General features: G+C 39.4%; 1 protein-coding gene across 1 annotated transcript in view; it reads left to right on the forward strand.

Moving 5' to 3' along the window:
- LOC311442862 (protein FAM169B-like) overlaps nt 1-12333 on the forward strand; it is a 38781-nt gene extending 26448 nt beyond the window's left edge. The window contains exons 6-9 of the mRNA XM_084532538.1: nt 4587-4769; nt 7162-7290; nt 10880-10975; nt 11945-12333. Coding sequence (XP_084388664.1) covers nt 4587-4769; nt 7162-7290; nt 10880-10938 — 371 coding nt within the window. The 3' untranslated portion in view covers nt 10939-10975; nt 11945-12333. The remainder of the gene's footprint in view (nt 1-4586; nt 4770-7161; nt 7291-10879; nt 10976-11944) is intronic.
- Nucleotides 12334-22060: the final 9727 nt, after the last annotated feature.

Genomic DNA, 22060 nt, shown 5'->3' on the forward strand with positions numbered 1-22060 from the left:
GTAGTCTAGCTGAAGAGGGACAGATGGTTTTGAGCTCTTGCCTTGCTCAGAGATGCAGTAACTTTATTTAAGTCAGTGTCTTGAGACAATTTGGCAACTGTTGACGCTGGTCATCCTGCACCTGTTGTGTAGATAAACAGAAGACTCATTCTTCAAGGCTATCACTTTTCACGAGCATTAGACACCTTTATTAAAACAAAATTTATTCATGACTACACAGATCATCACCCTAACCTCTCCGGTATGTGCCTATTCCTGTCCAATGACAGGCATGCAGCATTTACCACTGGGTAAACTAAAGATTGATGAGACGTACTAAGCCACTAATGAGGCTGATAAGACACTTTGTCACGTGCCAAGATAAATGTCTCCAATTTTATCTGTGTCAGCGGCTTCCATATTAGACAGCTGAGGAGTTAGACCTCACTGAATGTAGCTACTTAAAGGTACAACAGGAAATTAGTTTCCTGTCCCTGTCTCTTACTTTGCAGAGGACAACCTGCAACACCTGAGATAATTTGCAGAGAGCCTTCATATAGACACTTCAGTTTTGAGATCTGTTTTATATTTCTTTTAAGTATTCCTTTCAGGTTTTTATCCTGATATCCTCTACATTTGTGTGAAAACCTGAAAAAGAATGTGTTTTGTGTAGTGGGGTAGGATTAATGACCATGGTTATTGACAGTGTTTTTTGTACAATGAGACCAGGTAATTCTCTGAAAGTTGGTTGCTTTTTATTTTTATTTATTGAAGGTTAGTAATTACTGAAAATGGATTTTTACAACCTTCACATCCAACATCCAACAGTCAGGAGAATGTAGAAGATTCATCATGCAAATAAATCAGTGAGGAAGTTGGAGGATGCTGTGAGCCAGGAGTGTTTTAGTTGATTTAAGAATAAAACATAACAAAAACACTTTGTGGCACACACATAAAAGACTTCATCTTTTCTTATATTCTTACATATTACTGTTTGTATAACACATACAGGCTGCCCAGTCACGGACCAAGCTGTTTTGTACAGCTTTTTTTTTTCTGTACAAAAAGCAAAGGAGTTAGATTGCCAAAGCTTGTCCCTTCCCAAGCTCACTATGTGCCTTTTGTCAAACCTTTGTGCTAAAAGCGTAAAGAAAGATTGTATTCTCTCTGACATGAATCAAACAGCCTTAACAAAATTGGGCTCTCTGAGAAGGCTGTAAAACATGCAATTGAACCAGGAGTAAATGTATTGTTGGCTTCTCATTCATTCTTTAGAGGTGCTCCACAGATCGCTGTTTGGGAACACCTGACCACAAAAACTCCAAGCTGATAGAAAGTAGACAACAAAACACCCCTGACCCAGTCTCTGCTTTTTGCATTCCCCAGAGCCTCAGAATGTGTAGAGGGTTGAGATAACTGCTTCTGCAGTGGAAAATGGAGGTGTGTGTAAGTGCTGCTTGGTGTGGGGTCATTCACTGGCCATTCCCACTTCCTATCCCTCCATCCCAGTAGCATGAGACCATACAAACCTAACTTTGCAGCTTCTTCAGTTTGCTCTCAGTTTTGCTATTTTCTGTGAGCAAGAACATCACAAGTACGGCTCTGTGTCCTGTGAGAAGCCTTGAGCCAGGTCTTATTTTGGAAAGGAAGAGGCAGATGCTTTTTCTTGACAGTTTTTTCAGTTAACACAGTGTAATGCAACCGTGTGGGCCATTTATTGAAAAGGAATATCTAACATTTAAACAGATAACATCAGAATACTTCAAAAATGATGATAACTTTTCTTTCAGACTGTTCTTGGAAGTGTTTACATGAGCTAAAAATCTGTTTCACACCTTTCTTTATACAAGCGTTTGCAGATTTTTTTTTTAATACTTTGGGGGCCTAGATGGCATTCTGTAGAAATAAATCCCTAAAAAAATACAATTTTATTTTTCACTGGTTACATACATTTCTTACAGGGAAAAACAAACAAGCAAACCAAAAAACCAACAACACAGAATTGAAGCTAACCTGACAGACAATTAGCTAAAATCTTGTTGGATAATTGCTTTTCTCTCCCTCTGTTTTCTAGCAATAATATTTTTAATGTGCATTTCTGAGGCAGACTGAAGGTTCTGGCTGTAATAAAAATTAAATGACTACATACCAGTCAAGACATGAATTAATTTAATTTTATTGAAGCCAGAACCTTTGTTCCCCTTCTCACATACAAATTCACACAATGGATTGACCTTGGGTTCTATTCAGCAGAAATATTCCCCACCCTTCACACAAGCACTCAGGCTGCAGAAGGCCTGTCCAAACATGTGTGTGCCAAGCCAACTTGTTCAGCAGGGAAACAGTCAGTATGCACAACCCTGTTTTGTTTGGGTCTGTTGGATGTGGGGACCGGGTTGTTTTTTTCTGGTTTGTGGCTCTTTGGGAATGCTAATGGCTGTCTGCTTTCCTGCCCTTATAATATCTGTTTTTTGCTGGCTCATAAGTTGGTCGTTTGGCATTTTGTGACCTAACCAAACAGATCAAAGGCTCCCAAAGGGTAGACTGCATGACTACTTCCACCCCATCGCCAGTGCTCGTATTTTCCCTGTCTCCTTCCTCACCTCAAAACTCATTCTTTGTGTTTCAACAATGAAACAAACCTCTAAATAAAATGCATGAGAGCTTCGTGGTCACCTCTGGGCCACCGTTAGCTTATGAGAGCCTCCTTGCTGTTGGATCAGAACTAGAGTTAAAATGGCCTTAATTCCAGAGGTTTTTGTTTGTTTGTTTATTTTATTTTATTTCAAATGGCTGTAGGCTATGACTCTCCTAATATGCTTCCCAGGGACAAGGTGAAAAATGGCTTCATGGTTTCTTTATTTACAATGCCTTTAGACATTACAAGTTTTTGTCATCTTCTCAACACAAAATTAGTTGCACAGACATAAATCACTCAGCTCCTGGGATTGCTACCACAGCAGTCTCATAAGGATTTATAGAGACAGACTATATGAGTTAATAATAAACTTATAAGGTCACTTGCAACATGCAGGAATTCTTAAAGCTATTGACTTCATGAGGAAAAGTTTGTCCCTTTCTTAGAATGTATGGTGCAATACTGCTGGAATACATCATCTCTGCTGGGCTTGCAGCTAACAATGGGACTGGGGATATACTCAATTTCTTGGCTTCTGAAAAAAGAATAACTACCCATCATGTGTTACAAATATTGAAAGGTTATAAACACCACCACAAACCATTCCTTTCCAACAATGCGTTTGAACATGTGTTTGCAGTTAAGCATGCACTCTGATTAAGCAGGGGTGGACCAAGCCTGGATGTGAGTGGGTTGGTTTTGTAGCTACATACTCTTGTCGTATGGCTGAGGGTGTGCGACACGGATTCCTGCTAAATGAAGAGCTACAGCCTTGACAAATCAGAGTCTAGAATTAAATATATTCATGTGTGCTTTGCTGAATTGGTATCCTGGAAAACAGAGTAATCAAAGGCAGGCCTTGCGTGTAGCAGCAAAAGGTACTACACGGGATCTCAAGGAACAGAAATAGAGCTCAGTGTAAGTTAGCTGTGTGGTTGCGATAAAGAAAAAGTGGATTGTAGTAAAAGCCTTGCACTGGAATTTAGGAACAGCCATTCCAGCATTTCATTCTCTGAAACTGTGAAATAGGTCTCAGTGAATTAATGAAAGTTTCATGACTTGAGACGCTGAAAACTAGACTGGATGGTACACTAATAAGTGGTTATAAAGAAAAGTAAAGAGGTCTTGATGAGATTTAACCAAGAAAATAGAATGTCATGTTTTTTGGTATAAAGGCATGGGTATCCATTTCTATTTAAGCTGTCACAGAGCCAGATAGAAGAAGCGTGTAAAATCTTTATAAATATTTTCTAACAATGAAGATAAATCAGCGTAAGGTTTCTGTGGTGACTTTATCCAGTACATAGGTAGATGCTGAATTGGTGCTGGTCATTCATTTCAGGGTTGAATGCTTGTGTTGTCAAATAGTTTGAGGCCAAGAGAGCCTCTGTTCTCTTCCTACAGTCATTATTAAATTGTTTGCTTAAGCAGTATTAGAGAGGTTTTTCTGGTAGCCTTCTGCACTGTTGGGCTACATCAGGCAGTACGGACTTTCTGAGCATTTAGATCATGCTGTGCTGTGTGGCTTAATGTATTTCGTAGAAAGAGTTTGTGGGGTAATTTACTAGGATAGCCAAAAGCTAAAGGAACATATTGAGATTTTGGGAACACTTACACCTTTAAGCCCAGTTATATATTTTCACTTAACTCACTTTTGTACACAGCCTGTGTATCGTGGTGGTCTGATTATGAAGGGTCCAATTCTGGTAAATGCAGTGGTGACACCTGTCATCCACATGTTAAGTGGGTGCTCTCAGCTTAAGGGCACAAATCTTCCTCTTGGAAACTGTTTTACTTTCTTTGGCATCACTACTGTCTATGCAAACGCACTTTAGTAGGAGGCAGCCTCATAGCCTGTGGAGAGGTATCAAGGCAGTGTTTGTGGTTAGAATCACACAGCAGTTAAGTACTGCAGCAATACTAGGTTTGTTTTCAAATTCATGTATTTTTTCCCATGTCTATTTTGCAGGGAGCCTATGTGATGGTACTACCAGTCAATGTTACTTGCTGCCAGTTTTGGATACTATATTTGTCCAGAGAAAATACAGAAGAGGTGGCCTGGGGATGAAAATGCTACACGATTTCTGTCAGTCTTTCAAGGCTGAGGATGCCTTGGGGATCAGTTGCCCTATTTCTGCTGCCATGTATCAAGGTAAATTGTTTGATGTGGAAACGTTAGGTAAGGGTCATGCATAATGTATAAATTTCAATATGGTCATGGTAGGATTTTCTTAACTGTGTGAGTGTTCAGTGCACTTGTCTGAACTTAACTGTTTTTAGTATGTTGATTTTCTTGAGACATCTGGAATTTCCTGTAGAAAGGTAGGCCAATATTTATGTAAGTCAATCAGAAGAGTAAAACTCATACTACTTGTTTGAAATTTTGCATTATCTCACTGTGTCTTAGAAATGGAACTATGTCATTGCCCTCAACAGTGACCTAGAAATTGTTTAACACCTGAGAGAAGAGTCATAAGATGTTGTCAAGCCTACACTATGCACGTAATGCTCTTGTAGATACTGCATTCATAAGAAATTATATTTAACAAACTGCATACCTGGGTTCTGCTCATTCATCCAGTCTCATCAGTACTTTTTTCATTATTGTCCATCTTTGAATATTTGCCACTTTCAGAAGATTGCTAAGCAGTTATATATCTTCTCTGTATTCAGGTTGGAGCTTTTGCTAGTAAAATTTACAAAAAATATCACTGATAATATTATTTGTAAAACTTTGTTCTTTGGAGGAACATTTTTCTAAAAAGGTTAGTTTCTCTCTGCGTGGTACAGACTCTTTACTGTCATTCTATTTATTTATGACTTTGCAGCCATTTCCTAATATGTGTCAACAAAATTTTCACTACACCTTCTCTTTCTCTTGGTCTGTATGTGCCATTGAATATATGCAAATGTACCGCAGGAGTTCCTAAAGTACTTCTATTTCTAAGTTCAGAAAAGAATAGTATTGACAACATTCTTTCTCTTTTCCCGGTAAAATAAATTTTCCCTATGGTAGGCATCAATGGTTTAGGCATTATGGATCAGAAAGCTGCGTTGTTTGGGTGTTAATGATAACAATATATTGCAAGACTATGCTTTTCATCTCAGCTAAGTTTAGAGGTAGTCATGAATAAATTTGACTTGTATCATGTTCTAATTGGGTTTTCTGGGTCCTACTTTATAAAAGACTAATACTGCAAGCTAAATATTGAGTACATGTTGAGTATATTGAAGTTGTTACTTATTTTTCCTTTCACTGGCACTGCAATCTCATACTTGGACAAAAGATAGCAACCTTTTACTCTAAAACTCTGTAATAAATGTGCACACTTTTCACTAGTATGCTATGTATGATTGTATAATAATATAATGTATAATGAATGTATAATAAAAGTGTTCTATGGATGCCTGAAAGGAGGCAAAAAGACATTTAGCAAACATTTCTCTCTATATGTTACTTTCTGTAGCTTTTACTGAAATAATTAGTTTAGCATGGATATCTTTGGATAAAATTAATGTCAGTGATCTATTCATTCCTGTAAAACAAATGTTTATGTTACAAAAGATTGGCTTTTGGTTTCAACATCCCACTGTTAAACTCAACTGAATGCTGAAGGTAAATGACCCGTTTACATTCCTACTGCAGTGTGATGGACTGCAATGGACTGAGGAGAGAACAGAAATCATCTTCCTGATTTACAAGTGATAGAACTGATAGAATCCTGATTAAGGAAAGTTTTAAAATCTGCATTAAATTTTTTGAACTATTTGTTTTGCAAAATATTCTTCCTCTTGGTTCTGCGGACTTCCTGGGGAAATTACTAAATGGGACAGATTTCAATATGATAAGATAACCAAAGCAGAAGTTGATTGTATACTCAAATGTTAATATTCAGTGTACAAACAGTGTTAGGAATTTGTGGAAATATGGTTTCTAAAGGTGATCATGCATCTGACACTGGTAGCCTTGTTATTTTTGTATTAGTTCTTACCATTTCCTGTTTTCCCAGTCCAAAGAAGTGTATGAACCATAGCAATGAAGCATAGGTAGCAGTAGTAAAATAGAGGGTGGTATTGATGGAAGAACAATCTGATATGATGTTTTTTTTTTTTTTTTAATAAATAGAAAATAAAGTAGCATTCATAACCATTAATGCTGGAAGATACTGAAGCCCCATTCATTTCAGAGTAGTGAGAGCAAAAAAACCCCACACTGCTGCTAATCTCAAACCTGCTAAGTGTCTGGAGGTAGTTCCATGATGCAACGCCTCCAGAAGCATTGTATTTCTGTGCTCACAAGGAATTAATCTAGACTGAAGCTGACAGACAGAATTCAGTCATTCCTGTCTGGGCCATTCCACATAGATTTTTCCTAAAAGCTCCACCTAAAAGGAAAGAAAGGAAGATGAGAGAAGAGGGAAGAAAAGATTTCCAAAGGAACTAATCCAAGTAGGTCTCAGAGAATTTCCAGGATAGAATAGATTCTCTCTTCCACTGTACTTTTCATTCATTCATGATTTTACCCTTTGGTTTCCTCTCTTCAGTTTGCCAGAAATTCTTGCAGACTTATCCTGAGGAGCAGAAGCGACTGTGGGAGGTGGAAGCACCAGGAGATTGGAGCCAGCGAGTGAATATCTGGTTAAAAATTCAGATGGAGTCATCCCCTTCAGGAAGTGAGTTAAATAGCGTGAACTTGGCCACTTTAGTTATATAAAGATATGATTTAAAATCAAGGGTTAGGCAGTGATAATGTAAAGATGGTTTCTCTGTTGTTTGTACTTGGAGAAACTACCAAATGTGCCGTCTAGTTCGCTGGTGTTTTCCCAATAAACAGGACAATTCTTAGAAATTATGAGGTAATGAAATTGAACTACAGAGCATCTGAGAGATACTGAACAAAGCACAGTCTTGGCATAGAGTGTCTGTAACTCCCATTGCAGTGCATTTACAGCAGGGTAGAAGTTAGCCCAAAAAATTCCTGTTGCACAACACAATGTCTGGGTTATGGAGAGGGGGTTGTTTCTCTGAAATTATTACAAAGGATAAATTTATATTGCCAGTGGGCAATGTGTTTAATTACCTTCAATTTGCTGCCAGTACCATTCTTGGATGGAAACACAAACATTTTCATTACGGCTTTTGGAAGATTCAAATACTCTCCTACAGGGTAAATCCTTCTTGCTGGGAGCATTTTTTGCCTACTTCATAAAAGATAGTGACAGAGTAGGAAACCCTTTTGACAGTTCATGTGGGGATCTTGATGTAGTCTGTTCAGCTGGCCTGGGGATCCAGCCAGGCCCCCTCTGCTGCCTGCACACAAGCTGCGACCAGCGTTAGATTCCAGAAGAAGGGCACACATTGTCTCTTTCTGGAAGTGCAGCAAGGAGTGCTGCAGAGCAAATTGCTCCCATCTCTTCCCACATCTATCCTACTTTGTGCTGGCTTGGGGACCTTCAGCTGAGACATTGCATTTCATCTTGTCTGCAGAACCCCACAGGAGAGTTAAGCCAGAATTTTGCCTTAGGCTGGATTTTCTCTGAAGCCATTAAATTTATGTTCCTCATGCTTTAAACCAACAAAATCTGGTGTTGCTTTTTCCTTTAATCCATCTTGTTCAGTTCAGTTTATTAATGGCAATTGAAGAGAACTGTGATCAGATCATCAAAAAGAAAGCAGATCCTGGAGGAGAGCATAATTTAATTTTTCATTTTGCCATCTACAAAAACAAACAAACAAAGAGAAACAACTCAAAACGTAGGTAAATGTAATTCCATCAGAGTGGCTGTCAGTAAAAAATGCACGTGAGGCCAGGGAACTGCCTTGGGGGGATAGAAGTTAAGTATTTTTATCTACAAAAAGAGGAAGGAGGAAAAGTCTAAACTAGAAATGTTAGAATGGGGGAGTAGGGGTGGGGATAGCAGGGAGCTGCCTGATATATAGATTGTGAACTGCAGCATGATCTTAATAGTGGAAGAGAGCAGAAGCCAAGTGAACTTGGCACTAAAATACATAATAAAAATCTACTTTTGAAATGATATTCTGCACTCTGGAGCACAGCTCACTGGGCAGCACTTCCCTTTGCACAGAATGTGCTGAACAGGCTTTATTTCCACTATCTTCAGTGGAAAATCAACCCTCTACACAAATAGTATCTAAAACTGTATAATACAGGTATTACATCTATTTACCTATGGAATTTTCTTGCTTTTTTTGTACTGTGCATATTACACAGCCAGGAAATTACCAAGGGGAGAGCACAGGACAGATAACACCTGCTAAGACTAGGGGAGGGTTTCCTTGGTTTTGCTTTGTCTTAATAGAAGTGTAAAGCCTGCAGAGCTGTGTCTGATAGCTGGCGAGGAAATAACGAGAATTTTCCAGGGCTTTGTCTGACAGCAGATAGTAGATAAAGCAGAAATATTTTCTGATTGCAGGAGTCCTGGGCTATCCAGGAGGACCTGTCGTGTTGCTTACTGTATACCCAAAGAGAAATTTGTGTTTCTAGAGATGTGGTGTAAAGTCACGGAGAGGAAAGTGATGTGGCATAGAATGGAAACTGAGTTGTACCCTCACCTGTTGTTTTATATGGGCACACTCATTTGAATACGGGATCACTTGGGAACATAGTGTTTCATTCCAACGTGCTCTTTATGTAGAAAGAAAAACACAATGTAATTCAACATTGTCAGCTCCAATCTGAATCTATGGCAACAACCACAAAAATAGATGGGCCTTATTCTGCTGTGGTTTCTTAGATCCCCATCAACATTTGAACGCTATGTTTTGGAACAAAATTATTGGGGAAAAAAAGGAAAAATTCTCTTTATATCACATTGTGTCTTTCCAGAGGAATGAATACGGTAAATGCTGTTGTAAGAATTTTACAATCAAAGGTATTCCAAAAAGGTTTCTTCAACCTTGAGGTCAAAATTTTTAATTTTGCAAGGTTATGTGGCTGCATCTAGTGGCAGCACAGGTAAACTGCAGCGCTCCTGATACTTCAATTTGGATGTGTGCAGATACACAGTGTTATTTATACAGGTATCTCTGCCTGCATGTATGCATATATCTATAGAGTTCTTTAGTGTTTTATCACCCATAGCTGCAATCATTCGTACTGAGTTAATTCTTATTGTTTGAAAAATTGAGGGATTTATTTACAGCAAATAGTCCCAGTAATAGGAACATGGTGACATTTTTCTCCTGAGGCTGATTGGAAGAACAGGAATCATTTAACATGGTTACCTGTTTGATTTCTAGCTGCAGAAGCTACAAGGAAGTGAGCTGAGCTGTTTTAAAATAGTTTAGGAGTACATATAAAGCATGTAAATGTGAAGCTAATGCAAAAAATAAGCAGACTGAGCAAGAATTTAATCAATTTCAAATGATTGCTTATAATCCTTTATCTCAGTTGGTCAGACTATCTGCATTTTCTGAAAGGGAAGAAGGATAGGAGTATTCTGGCGATGCATGGATTATCAATGTAGCAGAACTTTGAAGTTAAGACGAAGGGTCACTTTGTTTCTAGTATAGATGTTCACCTTACGAAGTAAAAAATAAGATTCTGATGTTTAAATACTTACTTGCAACAGATCAATAGCACTAATTTGGCCATGCACGTAAAGTCTGTACAGTTTAATATTGTCTGGTCTTTCTCCATTTCTTTTCAAATAATCAAAATCAGATCTGCTTAGTGCCACTTGGCTGTTTTTTTTTTTTTTTTTTTTTTGCTAGTTGTGGACAATGTACCTCATTATTAATCATTAAGATTATTCTGAAACAGTGAAAAAATGGCTTACAGGCTCTCTTCAATTTCTTAATGTGATATTTTAATCTGTGAGGCTGATGAAAGCTAGGGAAAGACAAATACAGTCAAAAACATATTTTGAACAATTTATAGATAGGAAATTCTTATGTAGAAACTGAAGAAGTGTTCAGGTTGCATCTACAAAACACACCTCTGCGGTAAGGTTAGTTGGTTGTTTTAGGAATGCTTTCAAAGAAGAAACTTTAAATATTTAAGTGCTAGTCAAAAAGCTGTTATAGTTGTTTCTTGATCAAACAGATTTAAATTGTTGTTTGTGGTAGTGTCATCATGCACCCTTCTTTTGTTAATTAGCAAAAGCAAGGAGGGTTGAAGGTAGCATTCACATGAAGGTAGCATTCACAGCAACAACAATTTTTCTGTTGTTTTTTACATGAAAATTTACGAGGAAGTCTGCTAACATTTTTTTTTCACTTTTATCTCTTTGTGGGGCAAAGCTATTCATCTCGTTTCTCCAGAGGATGAAGAAGTCTCTTATGGAGAATACTCAAACTAGTAAACAAAGACAATCAGATGTGGACCAGATGAATAAGGTACAATGATTAGTTTGCCATTTTATGACTTGCTTTTTCATTGGTGGCCTTTTCCCTTTCTACTGAAGTAGTGAGTTGTAATATGAGAAAACATCACAAATAACTATAGATTTTTTTTTTTTTTTTTTTTTTTTACTGCTGGCCCATTGATTTATATAGCTAATCAGTAGTAGTTTGAGATAGTATAAATAGTAAAGTCCAGTTCTCACCCAGTGTTTTAGTTTGATGAACTGTATCCAAACTGGCATACAGCAGATTGCAAGGTTTGCATATACGATGGCTTTCTGAACTGAACTGTTTTTTTTTTTTTCCCTGTGCCTGTACAGCCTTGTAGTGGCTCGAACCTTTAGAATGAGGAAGACAAGTTCCTACAGTCCTAATTGCTTTATGCCACTACTGAGCTGCACAACTGACTGTTCCTAGCTTTTTGCAGGATAGAGGCCCAAGACAGGCCAAAAGGTTTAAATGGAGCCTCAACCTAGATAGGGGAACACACATCTGAGACAACAAATCACAGTAGTGAAGCTTTTTCACATAATAAAGAAAAAGGAGAGAGGAAATAGAAGTAAAACAAAGTGCTGTAGGAGTTGTTTTCCCAGCACATTTTGGCTGCCGCACAACAATTAAATGAGTTTGTTTTCTCCAGATATGGGTCTGCTGGGGGAGCTATGGCAGTGCTTGCCCCTGTGGTGCACGCTCTTGTGTTATGTTTTGTGGTCATGGCTTCAGAGCCCACACAGTCAGATCAAGGCGCTGTGCACTTCCACTTTTCTTTACACTGACACTTTTGGAAACACAGGCAGAGCAGCAGGAATGAAACTGTTCTATACAAACAATGCATCGAAGTTTTTTGCCTTGCTTGCTTGTGGTGGCCTTGGTTGACAAAGGCATTTCATATTACTATCAAATCACTGCTTATGTTGTTTGTGTTATAATTTGGCTTTCCCTGTGTTTTGATTCTAATTTCAGGGCGTTGAATGCATTCTTGATCCTGGCAAAGTGGCAGGAGATGATGCCACAGGAAAAAAAGATGACACGGCCACAGAAAGTACTCTAAACTAGCAGGGACCTGAATGACAGGACATAGAACAAGGTGGAAGCAATAGTCAGCAATGCAAAGGATTCAGAAAGGATTCAGGTCCTGGGGACTTAGTTGGAGACAAAGCCACCAAACAATTCAGAATTATACCATAATTGCACTCTCAAAAATCAGCAAAATCTCAGTATGGTCTTCAAAAGTTGTAATTGACAATTCATAATTTGTAACGCCAGAGAGATTTCTTCAGGTAAGATACAATTTTTTTTGCAAGACACATTCTCCATCTTGTGTTTTGTCTTAATAAAGCTTTTATTTACTAGTTGTCTTTTCTTTTTCTTCTTACCAAGAAATTAAGTAGCAGTAGAGCCTATTTATTTCCCTGCTCTAAAAAGATTTTAATGGATTGTGTGAGATGTCCAAAAGGGAATAATTGGAGGGCTTGTAGATACTGATGTAAGAAGATATTTCTATGGAAACCACATCTTGCGTTATGGAGATACCGCAACACTCGTTGGTATCAGAATGAAAACTGTAACCTTCCTTTCAAAGAGAACAATAGATGTTTCATTTGATTTCATTTGAGCTTTTCTAGTAGAAAAATCTGCCTAAAGCTCTGTGGTGGACAGGAGGTTATGCAAACTCCCTTAATGCAGAAAAAGGTTGGTACACAGAAGAGTGAGTAAGATATAGGCCTTAAATGGCCTTTAAATTCAGGCACTGTGATCATACTACAAGTAATTTTAGGGCTTAGCACTTTGTGTAGATTACGTATTGCATGTTGTATTTCTTGTAGGATCTGTCCTAATTTCTTAGATTTAATTAATGTGGAAGTATTACACATTTTTCCAGATTACTCCGGTTATGGCTTGGTAAAGAAATTTTATTCGCCACAAACAGGTTCTGTATTAGATATTTATTTTTTTTTTTAAGTGAGGAATTTCTAATGCTCGATTATTGTATTTATGGTTAAGGATGAATCTCTTAAGGATCAGATCTCTAGTCCATTGGAGAAGTCTTTGCAAAGACGTGGGCCCAGTGATGAACAGTAGAGTATTTGTGAACCTGAATCGATTCAGTGCCTGAAATTCTTATACTGGAAGAAGGAACTAATCCAACATTTTGGGGAAGACAGTTCTCTAGGCAGACATTGTAGGTACATTGTGGGGATGTAGATTTTCTCCTCCATCTATCACGTAATTCCTCACATGTATCCCTGTCACCCTGATTTTATTTAAAGACCATAGGCTGTGATTCAACATATCAGTTAATTGTGTTTCCAAGTAACTCCTCCCATGTTCAGCTGCTCCGTAAACCATATACCTGAAATGCATTGAAATCAGATCTTTCCAGGTACCCCTTCAAAAACAAACAAACAACAAACCAAAACAAAAACCCATACTTGGAAACCACAAGTTTCTGTCAAGAAAAGTAAAACATTGGTAATGTATAGCCTTAATCATGTTGCTGTGGTTCTTTTGTCTCAAAGAGAATCAGTTAGGACTGACTTCACAGTTCATCTTCTCGTTGTTCATTCATCACATCACAAAGGGAATATTATGAAGACTGCTAGAAACCAAACGTCCTCCTGCATAGCAGCCTACATTCCTACTCAATGTGTGCTTTAATACATATAGCTTTTTTTTTTAATACAATATTTATCAAGAGTTGTAATGCTGATTGCTCCTAAGTACAACAGAAAGTGCAGATCACCTCTTATATAGAGAGATTTCAGAGCCACAACTTCTAAGGTCCTCCTTAACAGTACTAAACTCCTAGGCTGCAGGAGAGCAAAAACATTCTATGATTGTGTGATTCTTGCCCTGTATTCTTTCAGAAATGCTGACTTGGAGAATTTACAGTCTGAATATTGATTTTGTTTCTTTTTTGTATTTCTTTGTTGTTGTTATATTAGTGCTTTAAGGTATCTGATTCATTTAGAAGCTTGGATCAGCAGCTTGGTCTTGGCAGTCTGAAGCACTTCTTAGTGAGATCACAAGAACCCTAAGAGAGCCTGGAGCAGAAATAGATCTAATACCTTCACTGTCATAAGAGAATGTAATAGAAAAAGGCAGTACAAATTTCTTACAGTGAAAATTCTTGTGTCTAAAAGAAACCTGTGTTTATTCATGGGTAGTATGATTTTAGAGTGCTGATAGAGTAGGCAAAGCGTTGAATGAGCAATTCTGAATTTTGGACTTACATTTAAATTGTATTTAAATTATTTTTGAATCTACACTTTGGTGGTTGTGAGTTGATGTGATGGAATTTCTGCTTATGAGACAAGGTAAGTATGTGTGTGTGAGAGGGATGGCAGCACCTATCTTATGGGCAGAGATGCTTAAGTCTGGCATCAGTGTTAGTATTAGCAGTGATCTGGGTGGGTGCCAACTAAACAAAGTGTTTGAGTCACTCTCCAAAAAAGTAAACGTGAACTTTAAGGCTAGAAATTTCATTATGTTCATCCATTACGATGCTTTATATAATGTAAGCCAGACAATTTCATGCATTGTTGCTGTATCAAAAATCATTGGTTTTGGTTGAAATGCAATCTTTTTTTTTTTTTTTTTTAAATCCACGAAGATTCTTTCTGTGAGAGGATAGATTGTGATCTAGTCATGATATCAGTGAACAGCACTGAGATTTTTGGATCTGTCTCTTTGAGACAGATTTTCCAGTTCTTGATTTATTCTTTTTGTCTTTTCAGGGAGATTTTCTAATTTTTGAAATTCCTTTTAGAAGCCTGAACATCATCAGGGACCCATTTCCAGTTACAATCACCCTGACAGTTATAGGCTAGCATTTCCCAGCTGTTGACACCTCTGGTTGTAAATCATCACAGAATTCTTTCATTCTGGTGGGTGTCTTAGTGTTGAACGTACACTGTAAAAATTATACGACACAGGAATTAAGATGTATTTATTTCAATGTGTTGTCTTTAATGGACATGCTTTATTACTGAAATGTGGAGTCGACCTGGCGTCATCTTAATTTTACCACGAGATGGCACCATTACATAGCTTAACAGTGTCACCATGTCTTAGATGCTTGAGACAATGCCCAGGATTTAAGTACATGGCTGGTTGGCTTGACTCCTTTAGAGGAAGGTTACTTGTTCAGAGAGAGGAGGTTTAGGGTGCAGTAAAGCTTGTCTTGTGTTTGCCATTCAGTCTCATTGTATCTGTGGAGATTGTCCTGAGTTGGGACAGTGTTAATGGTTTTCAAATAGTTGTGAAGCCAAGATGAAATCACAGAGTAGCACAAATGGAAACTGCACCCAGATGGTGTCCCTTCATACTCTTGTCTCATCATAAGCCTGGGTAGGACTTTTCCATTTCCTGGATTCCCAGCACTAGATAATTCTGTCTCCATTGTTTGACAAATAATTTAAGAATTTATTTTTCTGTTTCTGACCCTTCTCTGTCTATTCCATACTTTGCTGTAGAGTAATACTGAGTGCTTTCTGTGCCTTTCTTTTTATGTAATAACAGCTGCCACGTAATAGGCTGTGAATGTTTCAGCATTAGAAAAGCAAATATGTTCTCTACTTGCCATAGAGGCTAAGTTTCTTCCTTTGCTACTTTTTTCTGTGTGACCATTCCAAAGGAGAGAAGAGCAAATGAAGAAAGCACAAGATTTATTTCTTAATTTATTTAATTATTTTAATTTTTTGAAATGTTTCAAGTTTAGTTGAATGGATATAGTAAAACTTCAGTGCAAAGACAAAGTTGTCCATTAAAGGCAGCTCACCAACTTAATCAAATGCAGACGTTTCAAAGCAAGTCACTCTCTGTTCTTTCACTTGTCCCATGAAAGCCCAAAACTAAGTCTGTGTTTGGGGTGATTTCCCAGTCCCCCAGGCCTGTACTATCCCACTCCATGATCAGTGTGGCATGATACATCTGTCGGCTAAAATACAGGAGCTCTGTCCAACTCTTAGAGTTTATCACATCAGTAAGTTGGGCTTATGTCCTTCCTTGCTGTCTCCATGATGACATTAATGTATTATGGGATCTGTTTGACCATTCATGAGCTGTTCTTGAAGGATGTGCTTGAGATCAACTTAAAACTTCTGGAACCTTTCTGCTGTGTTTTCATATTATTGTTTTTTAACTTTTAGTGTTTTAGAAATACAAATTAAACACTTCTAAAGAACCAACTTTCAGCTTTCAAGTATTACTTGAGAACTAGAAGTGACCCATCCAAGACTGCCTTATAAGTAGGAGGCAAAATTAGGGGAAAAAAGGGCTAGCTTGTCTGAAGTTGTTGGTCAGAAAGAGACTAACTTGGCACCTTTGCATTGGCTGTGTCCAAATAAAGGTCCAGTGACATCTTGGAGCTGAATGTCTGGCTGATGTAATTGGGATTGATTCTGTCTAAATGACCCATGTTCCTGAAGAAAGTCTGGTCAGTTGTACTGGAATCATTTAGGGGTGTTCAAATCACATTTTAGCATCCTTCATTACCTAATTATGACCTTCTTAACATTAGCATATCACCGATGTTGCAGAAAAAGAGAGACAAAATTAATATGTCCAAACAGAATTTCTGTTTTGCCAAACCTGTCACTCAACTGCATAAACAAAGAGTGCATCCATAAATAGATAGTTGCTTGGTATTAACTTAGGCTTTCCTTCATGTTTGTCTTGCTACAGATGAGTATGCAATAAAATTTTAAGTACACAGGAGACAAAATTAGGAGTTTGTAATTAGCCTGCTTTTCAATTTGTTTCCTCTTGCAATCCAGCTTGATGGTAAAGTCCCTGTTTAATCTTCCCTATTCGCCTTAGACTTTATCCTTGCTTTATTGAATTTTTGTGCCTTGAAGGTGTTTTGTCTTTTTTTTTTTTTGGTGGTGCTTTTTTGAAGCAGTCTTTTTGGTTTTAATTTAAAATGGAGGGTTCATTTTTTGGAAGATCAGTAACCTCCATCTGGAAGAATTCTTTTCTTGCAGCCACTTGACATGTAGATGAAGTTGAACTTCTTTTTTAATTCTCAGGGAGGAGATCAGAGGTTGCGTTCACCATCATGAGTACATTTGGGGATGTCAGTATTCATTCAACAACATCTGATTTGTAAATTAATAGCTCAGCCTCTCTGGACTGTGGTATGTTAAAGGTCAGTGACCATGAGCGGAGAAACACTTTGGAGCGATTTGTGCCCTCTGGTAAACAGAGCGGCCCTGGTTTAATGGCATTAGTTCCATGCTGCTTTTAGAAGATAAAGATGTGCAGCATACCTTCAATCCCCCTACCTAGAACCAGTAATCCCCTCCCAGCTTTCTGCAGGGAGGGAGAAGAAAAAACCTGTTCCTAAAAGGATTAGTTCAACTCACTAATTTTCGAAGTTTCTTCCTGCTTGGCATGTCCCTTCTCTTCCAAGCCTTTGATAGCTATCTTAACTAAGATGCATTTTAGGTAAATGACATCTTCAAGCTGCACAATATAAAGGAGCCTTCTGATTTCCCCATCCTCTCCAGATCCTGGGGCTGGCTCAGTCTTTTTTTAAAGCTATTTCTCTTGTGCTGCATGCAGAGCCCATCTGCTGTAATACAGACTGAAATGCTGCTTTTATCCTTGTTTGCGTAGAAGGTTGGTGGGTAAATCAATTGGAGTGAAAGACGTATTGTCCCTCTTTGCTCCATGTCACAAGCGCAAATATCTTCCTTTTAAAGTGTCTCTTGGTGGAAGCCAAAGCCTTTGGCACAAGCCACCTCTGCTAGTTTGACCCCTTTTGTGCATCTGGAATGGAGGAGCACCTCTGAGAAGCAAAGAACAAAACCAGCGAAATAGCAAGAGAAGAGGTCACGAAGGGGTCTTGCTCCCTGTAGACATCAGAAGTTTCTGCGAGATGATATTTAGCATGTCCTGCCTGAACAGTTAAGGCATCAAAGGCGCCAGCACTTCGATAGGTAATATCCTTGGGATGGATCGCAAAGCACATTGATCTGCCGTGCTGGGGTGGGAGGGAGGGACCTGATGTCTTTCTACTCATTGAGGTAGCTGGGACTGAGAGCTTCAGAGAGCCTTTGGCTTCCAAGAGATGGATGTACCATGCTGTGCTCTGGCCTTGCCTGGCTTCTGACTTATAGGCCTAAGCGTGCAGAGTGATGTTGCAGTCCTGCAGAGGAATGGGAAGGCAGCTTTCTACCAAAGACAGAGCTGACATCAGTTGCAAGCAATAGAAGCGCTTGATTTTTGCCTCTGTACTTTTGCCTGGTCGCAGCCTTGCAGTGGCACGCTCTCAGATCAGCCAGTCTCTCTGATGCAGCGTAATTACAATGACAGAGGTGATTCCCTGTCCCCTGCCATGCCAACGATGGGGTCTGAAGGGGAGGTAAGACATATTTTGATAACTCACCTCTCAACTTATCAGGGTCAGGACAAACAACCGTGCCTGTTCTAGCCAAGGGGAAAACCCACTGGTATTAGAAATCCAGGAGGCAGGCGGTGTTCTGCTGCTCAGAGCCCAGAAGTGTGGGGTGAGACTACCCTGGCAGCTTTGATGCTGGCTTATTCTGTGTATTTGTAGCAGCGGATTGGTTTAATGCTGATCAGAAAGAATCATCTTTGCCAGATCTCATGGTTGAACCCCTGCCCAGGACAATAAGCTCATACAGTGATGATGTGAGCTGAGTTGTGTTCTTCATTGTTGTTATAGATTTTACACGGTCCCTTGATTTCATCTGCAATTTTTCATGCGCAGACGCAGTTCTGCTTCTCTCCTTTTGTATCCTGCCCAGGAGTAGTGTGGAGCCTCAGACAAGTGTGTTTACCTTCACAAAACCCTGCCAATAACTGCACTTGATTCAAAATGACTTACCCCAGATTCACTTGCCTTATTTTTAAACAAGCATGGACTGCCAGTTTTTGTATACAATGCCTTAAAAAAAAAAAAAAAGGCAAAGGAAACAACTGAAAATAGGAGTCAGCTGATATAAAGACAAGTGATGTAATGCCATTTTGGCTAAAATCTCTCCTGGAACTCAACCAGGGTGAGACTCAGTGTTGCTGCTTTCTGTTGCTGACCTTGCTTGTACAACAACCATAGCAGTGTGCATCAGACCTGGCTGTCTGGCCACAGCCTCTGGGTAGATTGAGCCCTGCTGAGTCCTGATGGGGGATTATTCATGAGAGCCAGCATCCACCCTGCGCTGCTGCTGAGGGTGCAGTTTGGACCCAAGGATGCTCACACCAAGCTTAGGAACCGACTCATAGTACCACTTGTTGAGAAATGCTGTTTGAATCTGTGGCTTCTGGTGCTGAGGAGCGAACTCACTGTGAACAAAAATTAGCCAGGATATATTTTGGGTTTTATCAAATCCCCTTAAAGCTTTCCAAGTCATTTGCAGAGGCACAGATGTGCCTCAGTGAGATGATAGGTTCTGGAAGAGAATGAGGATGTTGGCTTGGGGAATGGAGGGGGATGAATTAGAGCTCCTTTGTGGAAGTGCGTCTCTTTCTGTACCAAACTGGGGTTTCAACCTTGCTAATTAATGTTGTTGTTTTTCTTCTTACTGTACTGTAAGCTGTCCTAGCCTGACCTATTGGTTCATGAGATAAAAGGGGTTAGCTAATCAGAATGGAGATCCCCTCTACAGGCTTAGCCGAATCTTTACTAAAAGTATAATATCCATGAACACAAATAGGACAACACATCTAAGAACTATGTATCTGGAAGTTTAAAGGGGGTAGTGGTGTTTAAAAAAAAAAGTCCATGTTGCTTTGAGGTTATTTTAAAAACTGAAACTAAATAGGTCAATACCCCTTAAGCTTTTTGGTCTTTAATTCTCTTAATGGTATGGCAAAAATCGTTAATTGTATTATTAAAAAAGCTTTGAAGACTGTATTAATGTAATGTGACCTCGGATCAGTCAAGAACACATTTTCATTATGATTAAAAGATTCCTTGTCCTGAAACATTGATCTCATCTTCAGCCGAGTATGTCAGATGGAGAGGGGATGTTACTGTGTCTGGACAGTAGATGGCAATATTGCATTTCTTTCTGCAGCGTGCTCAGCTGTAAATGCTCACCTCAGAAATGGGCCGTGAACTTTTTCCCTCAGTTTCCAAGAGCAGCTTTGCACTTGCAGTGTATTAAAAATTCCAGAAGGAAACTAATTCAAAATTAAATTGTGAATCCAGATTTCTTCAGTTACTGCTCTCAGGTGCCTGAGCTGCAAACTGCAGGACCCAAACTGCCCTGATCCTGTGCGTCAGCTCTGAGAACGGGCATGGACATGTTAGGGACCATCAGCATTGCCTGTCTTGTAGCAGGGTTTCATGGAGGCAGGATGCGACCCGTGTAAGTAACATCACCCGCTTGGTTGCTGAGATTTTTGCAGCTTTTTGGTGGAATTTCCACCTGTGATTGCATCAGCAGAGTGAAAGCTGTATCAACTAGTTTAATTAATTTCATGATTAGGGAAGTTCAGAGAGGAACCCAGCTGGTGTGTCCTCCTTTGTGCTGCGGTGTTTGGACAGCCCTTAGAGCAGGTTGTATGAGAAGAGAGACTTTACGAAGAGCTAGGGATGAGGACGGTGTGTGTTACAGGGTCTTACACACGTCAACTGTGCTGTGCCCTGACGTGCTATGCTGCTGAGTAGGCAGACAAGGATTTCGGAATGAAAGTGACATTTGAGGTCAGCAATTTATGAAAATGAAATGCACTGTGGCAGCTCCAAGATACCATGCATGTAAAGTGCTACCCCTTGGTTGTCCTGTGGGCATATGCCATGTGTCTCCACAGCTTCATCAGGCACCAAGGTAATTGCCTTAAAACTCCTTGCTACGCGGGGTGTTTCAGGATGCTAGCGTATGCACTAGGTGATGGGAAGCAGAGGGGTGCACTGGCTGGTGTTAAAGCTTCAGTGCGGCTGACTTTGCTATAAATAACTGCTGTCTGCTGTAATTGGTCACATCACAGTCCATGGTGATCTTTTTTTTATTATTGCTGGCTGCTGGAAAACTCCCGGAGGCGTAAAATAGATACCAGGAAGATCCTGCACCCAGCAATGTTTCCCCATGCGACACAACAGGGTAAAGCAGAAATAGTGTTTACAAGGAGATGGAGAAGAATTTTCTGCAGCAGGAAGGAGGGGAAAAAAAAAAAAAAAAAAAAAGAAAGAGATTGCACCTCTGAAATGATAGCAGCAGGCCATCTCTCATGCAGGATATTGCTGGGTCTTGTGGAAAGAGAAAATCTTCATAGGGTTTCTAGTGATGCAGTGAATGGGTATTATTTGCCTCTGACTTACTTACGGGTATTTTTCAGCTCTCCATAAAATAACAGTGTCTTGCAAGAAATTGAAAACTAGAGAAAAAGAAGTAGGTAGTTGGCTTTTGTGAGATGTGTGTGGCTAAAATATAGAGTATGCTTCATCCCAAAGGATTCAGAACAATTCACAGACCAAGAGTGCTCAACACTACATGCCACCTGCCCTTAAATGGAGCACAGCACTGAGGTGAAGCTGCCCAGCATCAGGAATCAACACATCTGTTGAGGAATGGCAGAACAGCACTGGAGTTTGAGTGGAAAGGGTTGAATTGCCAAGCTTTGCTTGGAGGTGAGCATCTGAAATCCTCACTGTTTTGCAGAGTGAGAGCTGTAGTGAACCACTAAAGAGCTGTAGTGGCTTTGAGGCCACAAGGTGAGTGCGGGTCATCCTCCTGTCCTTAATTTCTACCTCTGTCTGAAGCAGCATTTGCCCCTGTACAACACAGTGTGGCATGGTGCATGCATTAGGGAATGCATGCTTCACTGGCCTAATAAAAACTTTGCTCGTGTTGACAAAGAATTTATTAGAACTGAAATCTTTCCAGCATGACAAAGCAGCTGGCACAGGGAACAGGACTGTGGAGGGACTTGTCAACAGGCTCTCAATTGACTTTTGCTGACTGATATCTCAAGATTAGGTGCTTTGGAGGACAGTTAATGTAAGAAAGGATTGCCATCAGATCTTGGTTTCTGTCCTGGATATTTGCTCTCGGTGGGAACTGTCTGGTTCCAGCAGTGTGTTTCTGTGCATTTTGGAAGGAACGCTGGAAG

Source organism: Aythya ferina (genome assembly GCF_964211825.1).
Source record: "Aythya ferina genome assembly, chromosome: 11".
Classification (NCBI taxonomy): Eukaryota; Metazoa; Chordata; class Aves; order Anseriformes; family Anatidae; genus Aythya; species Aythya ferina.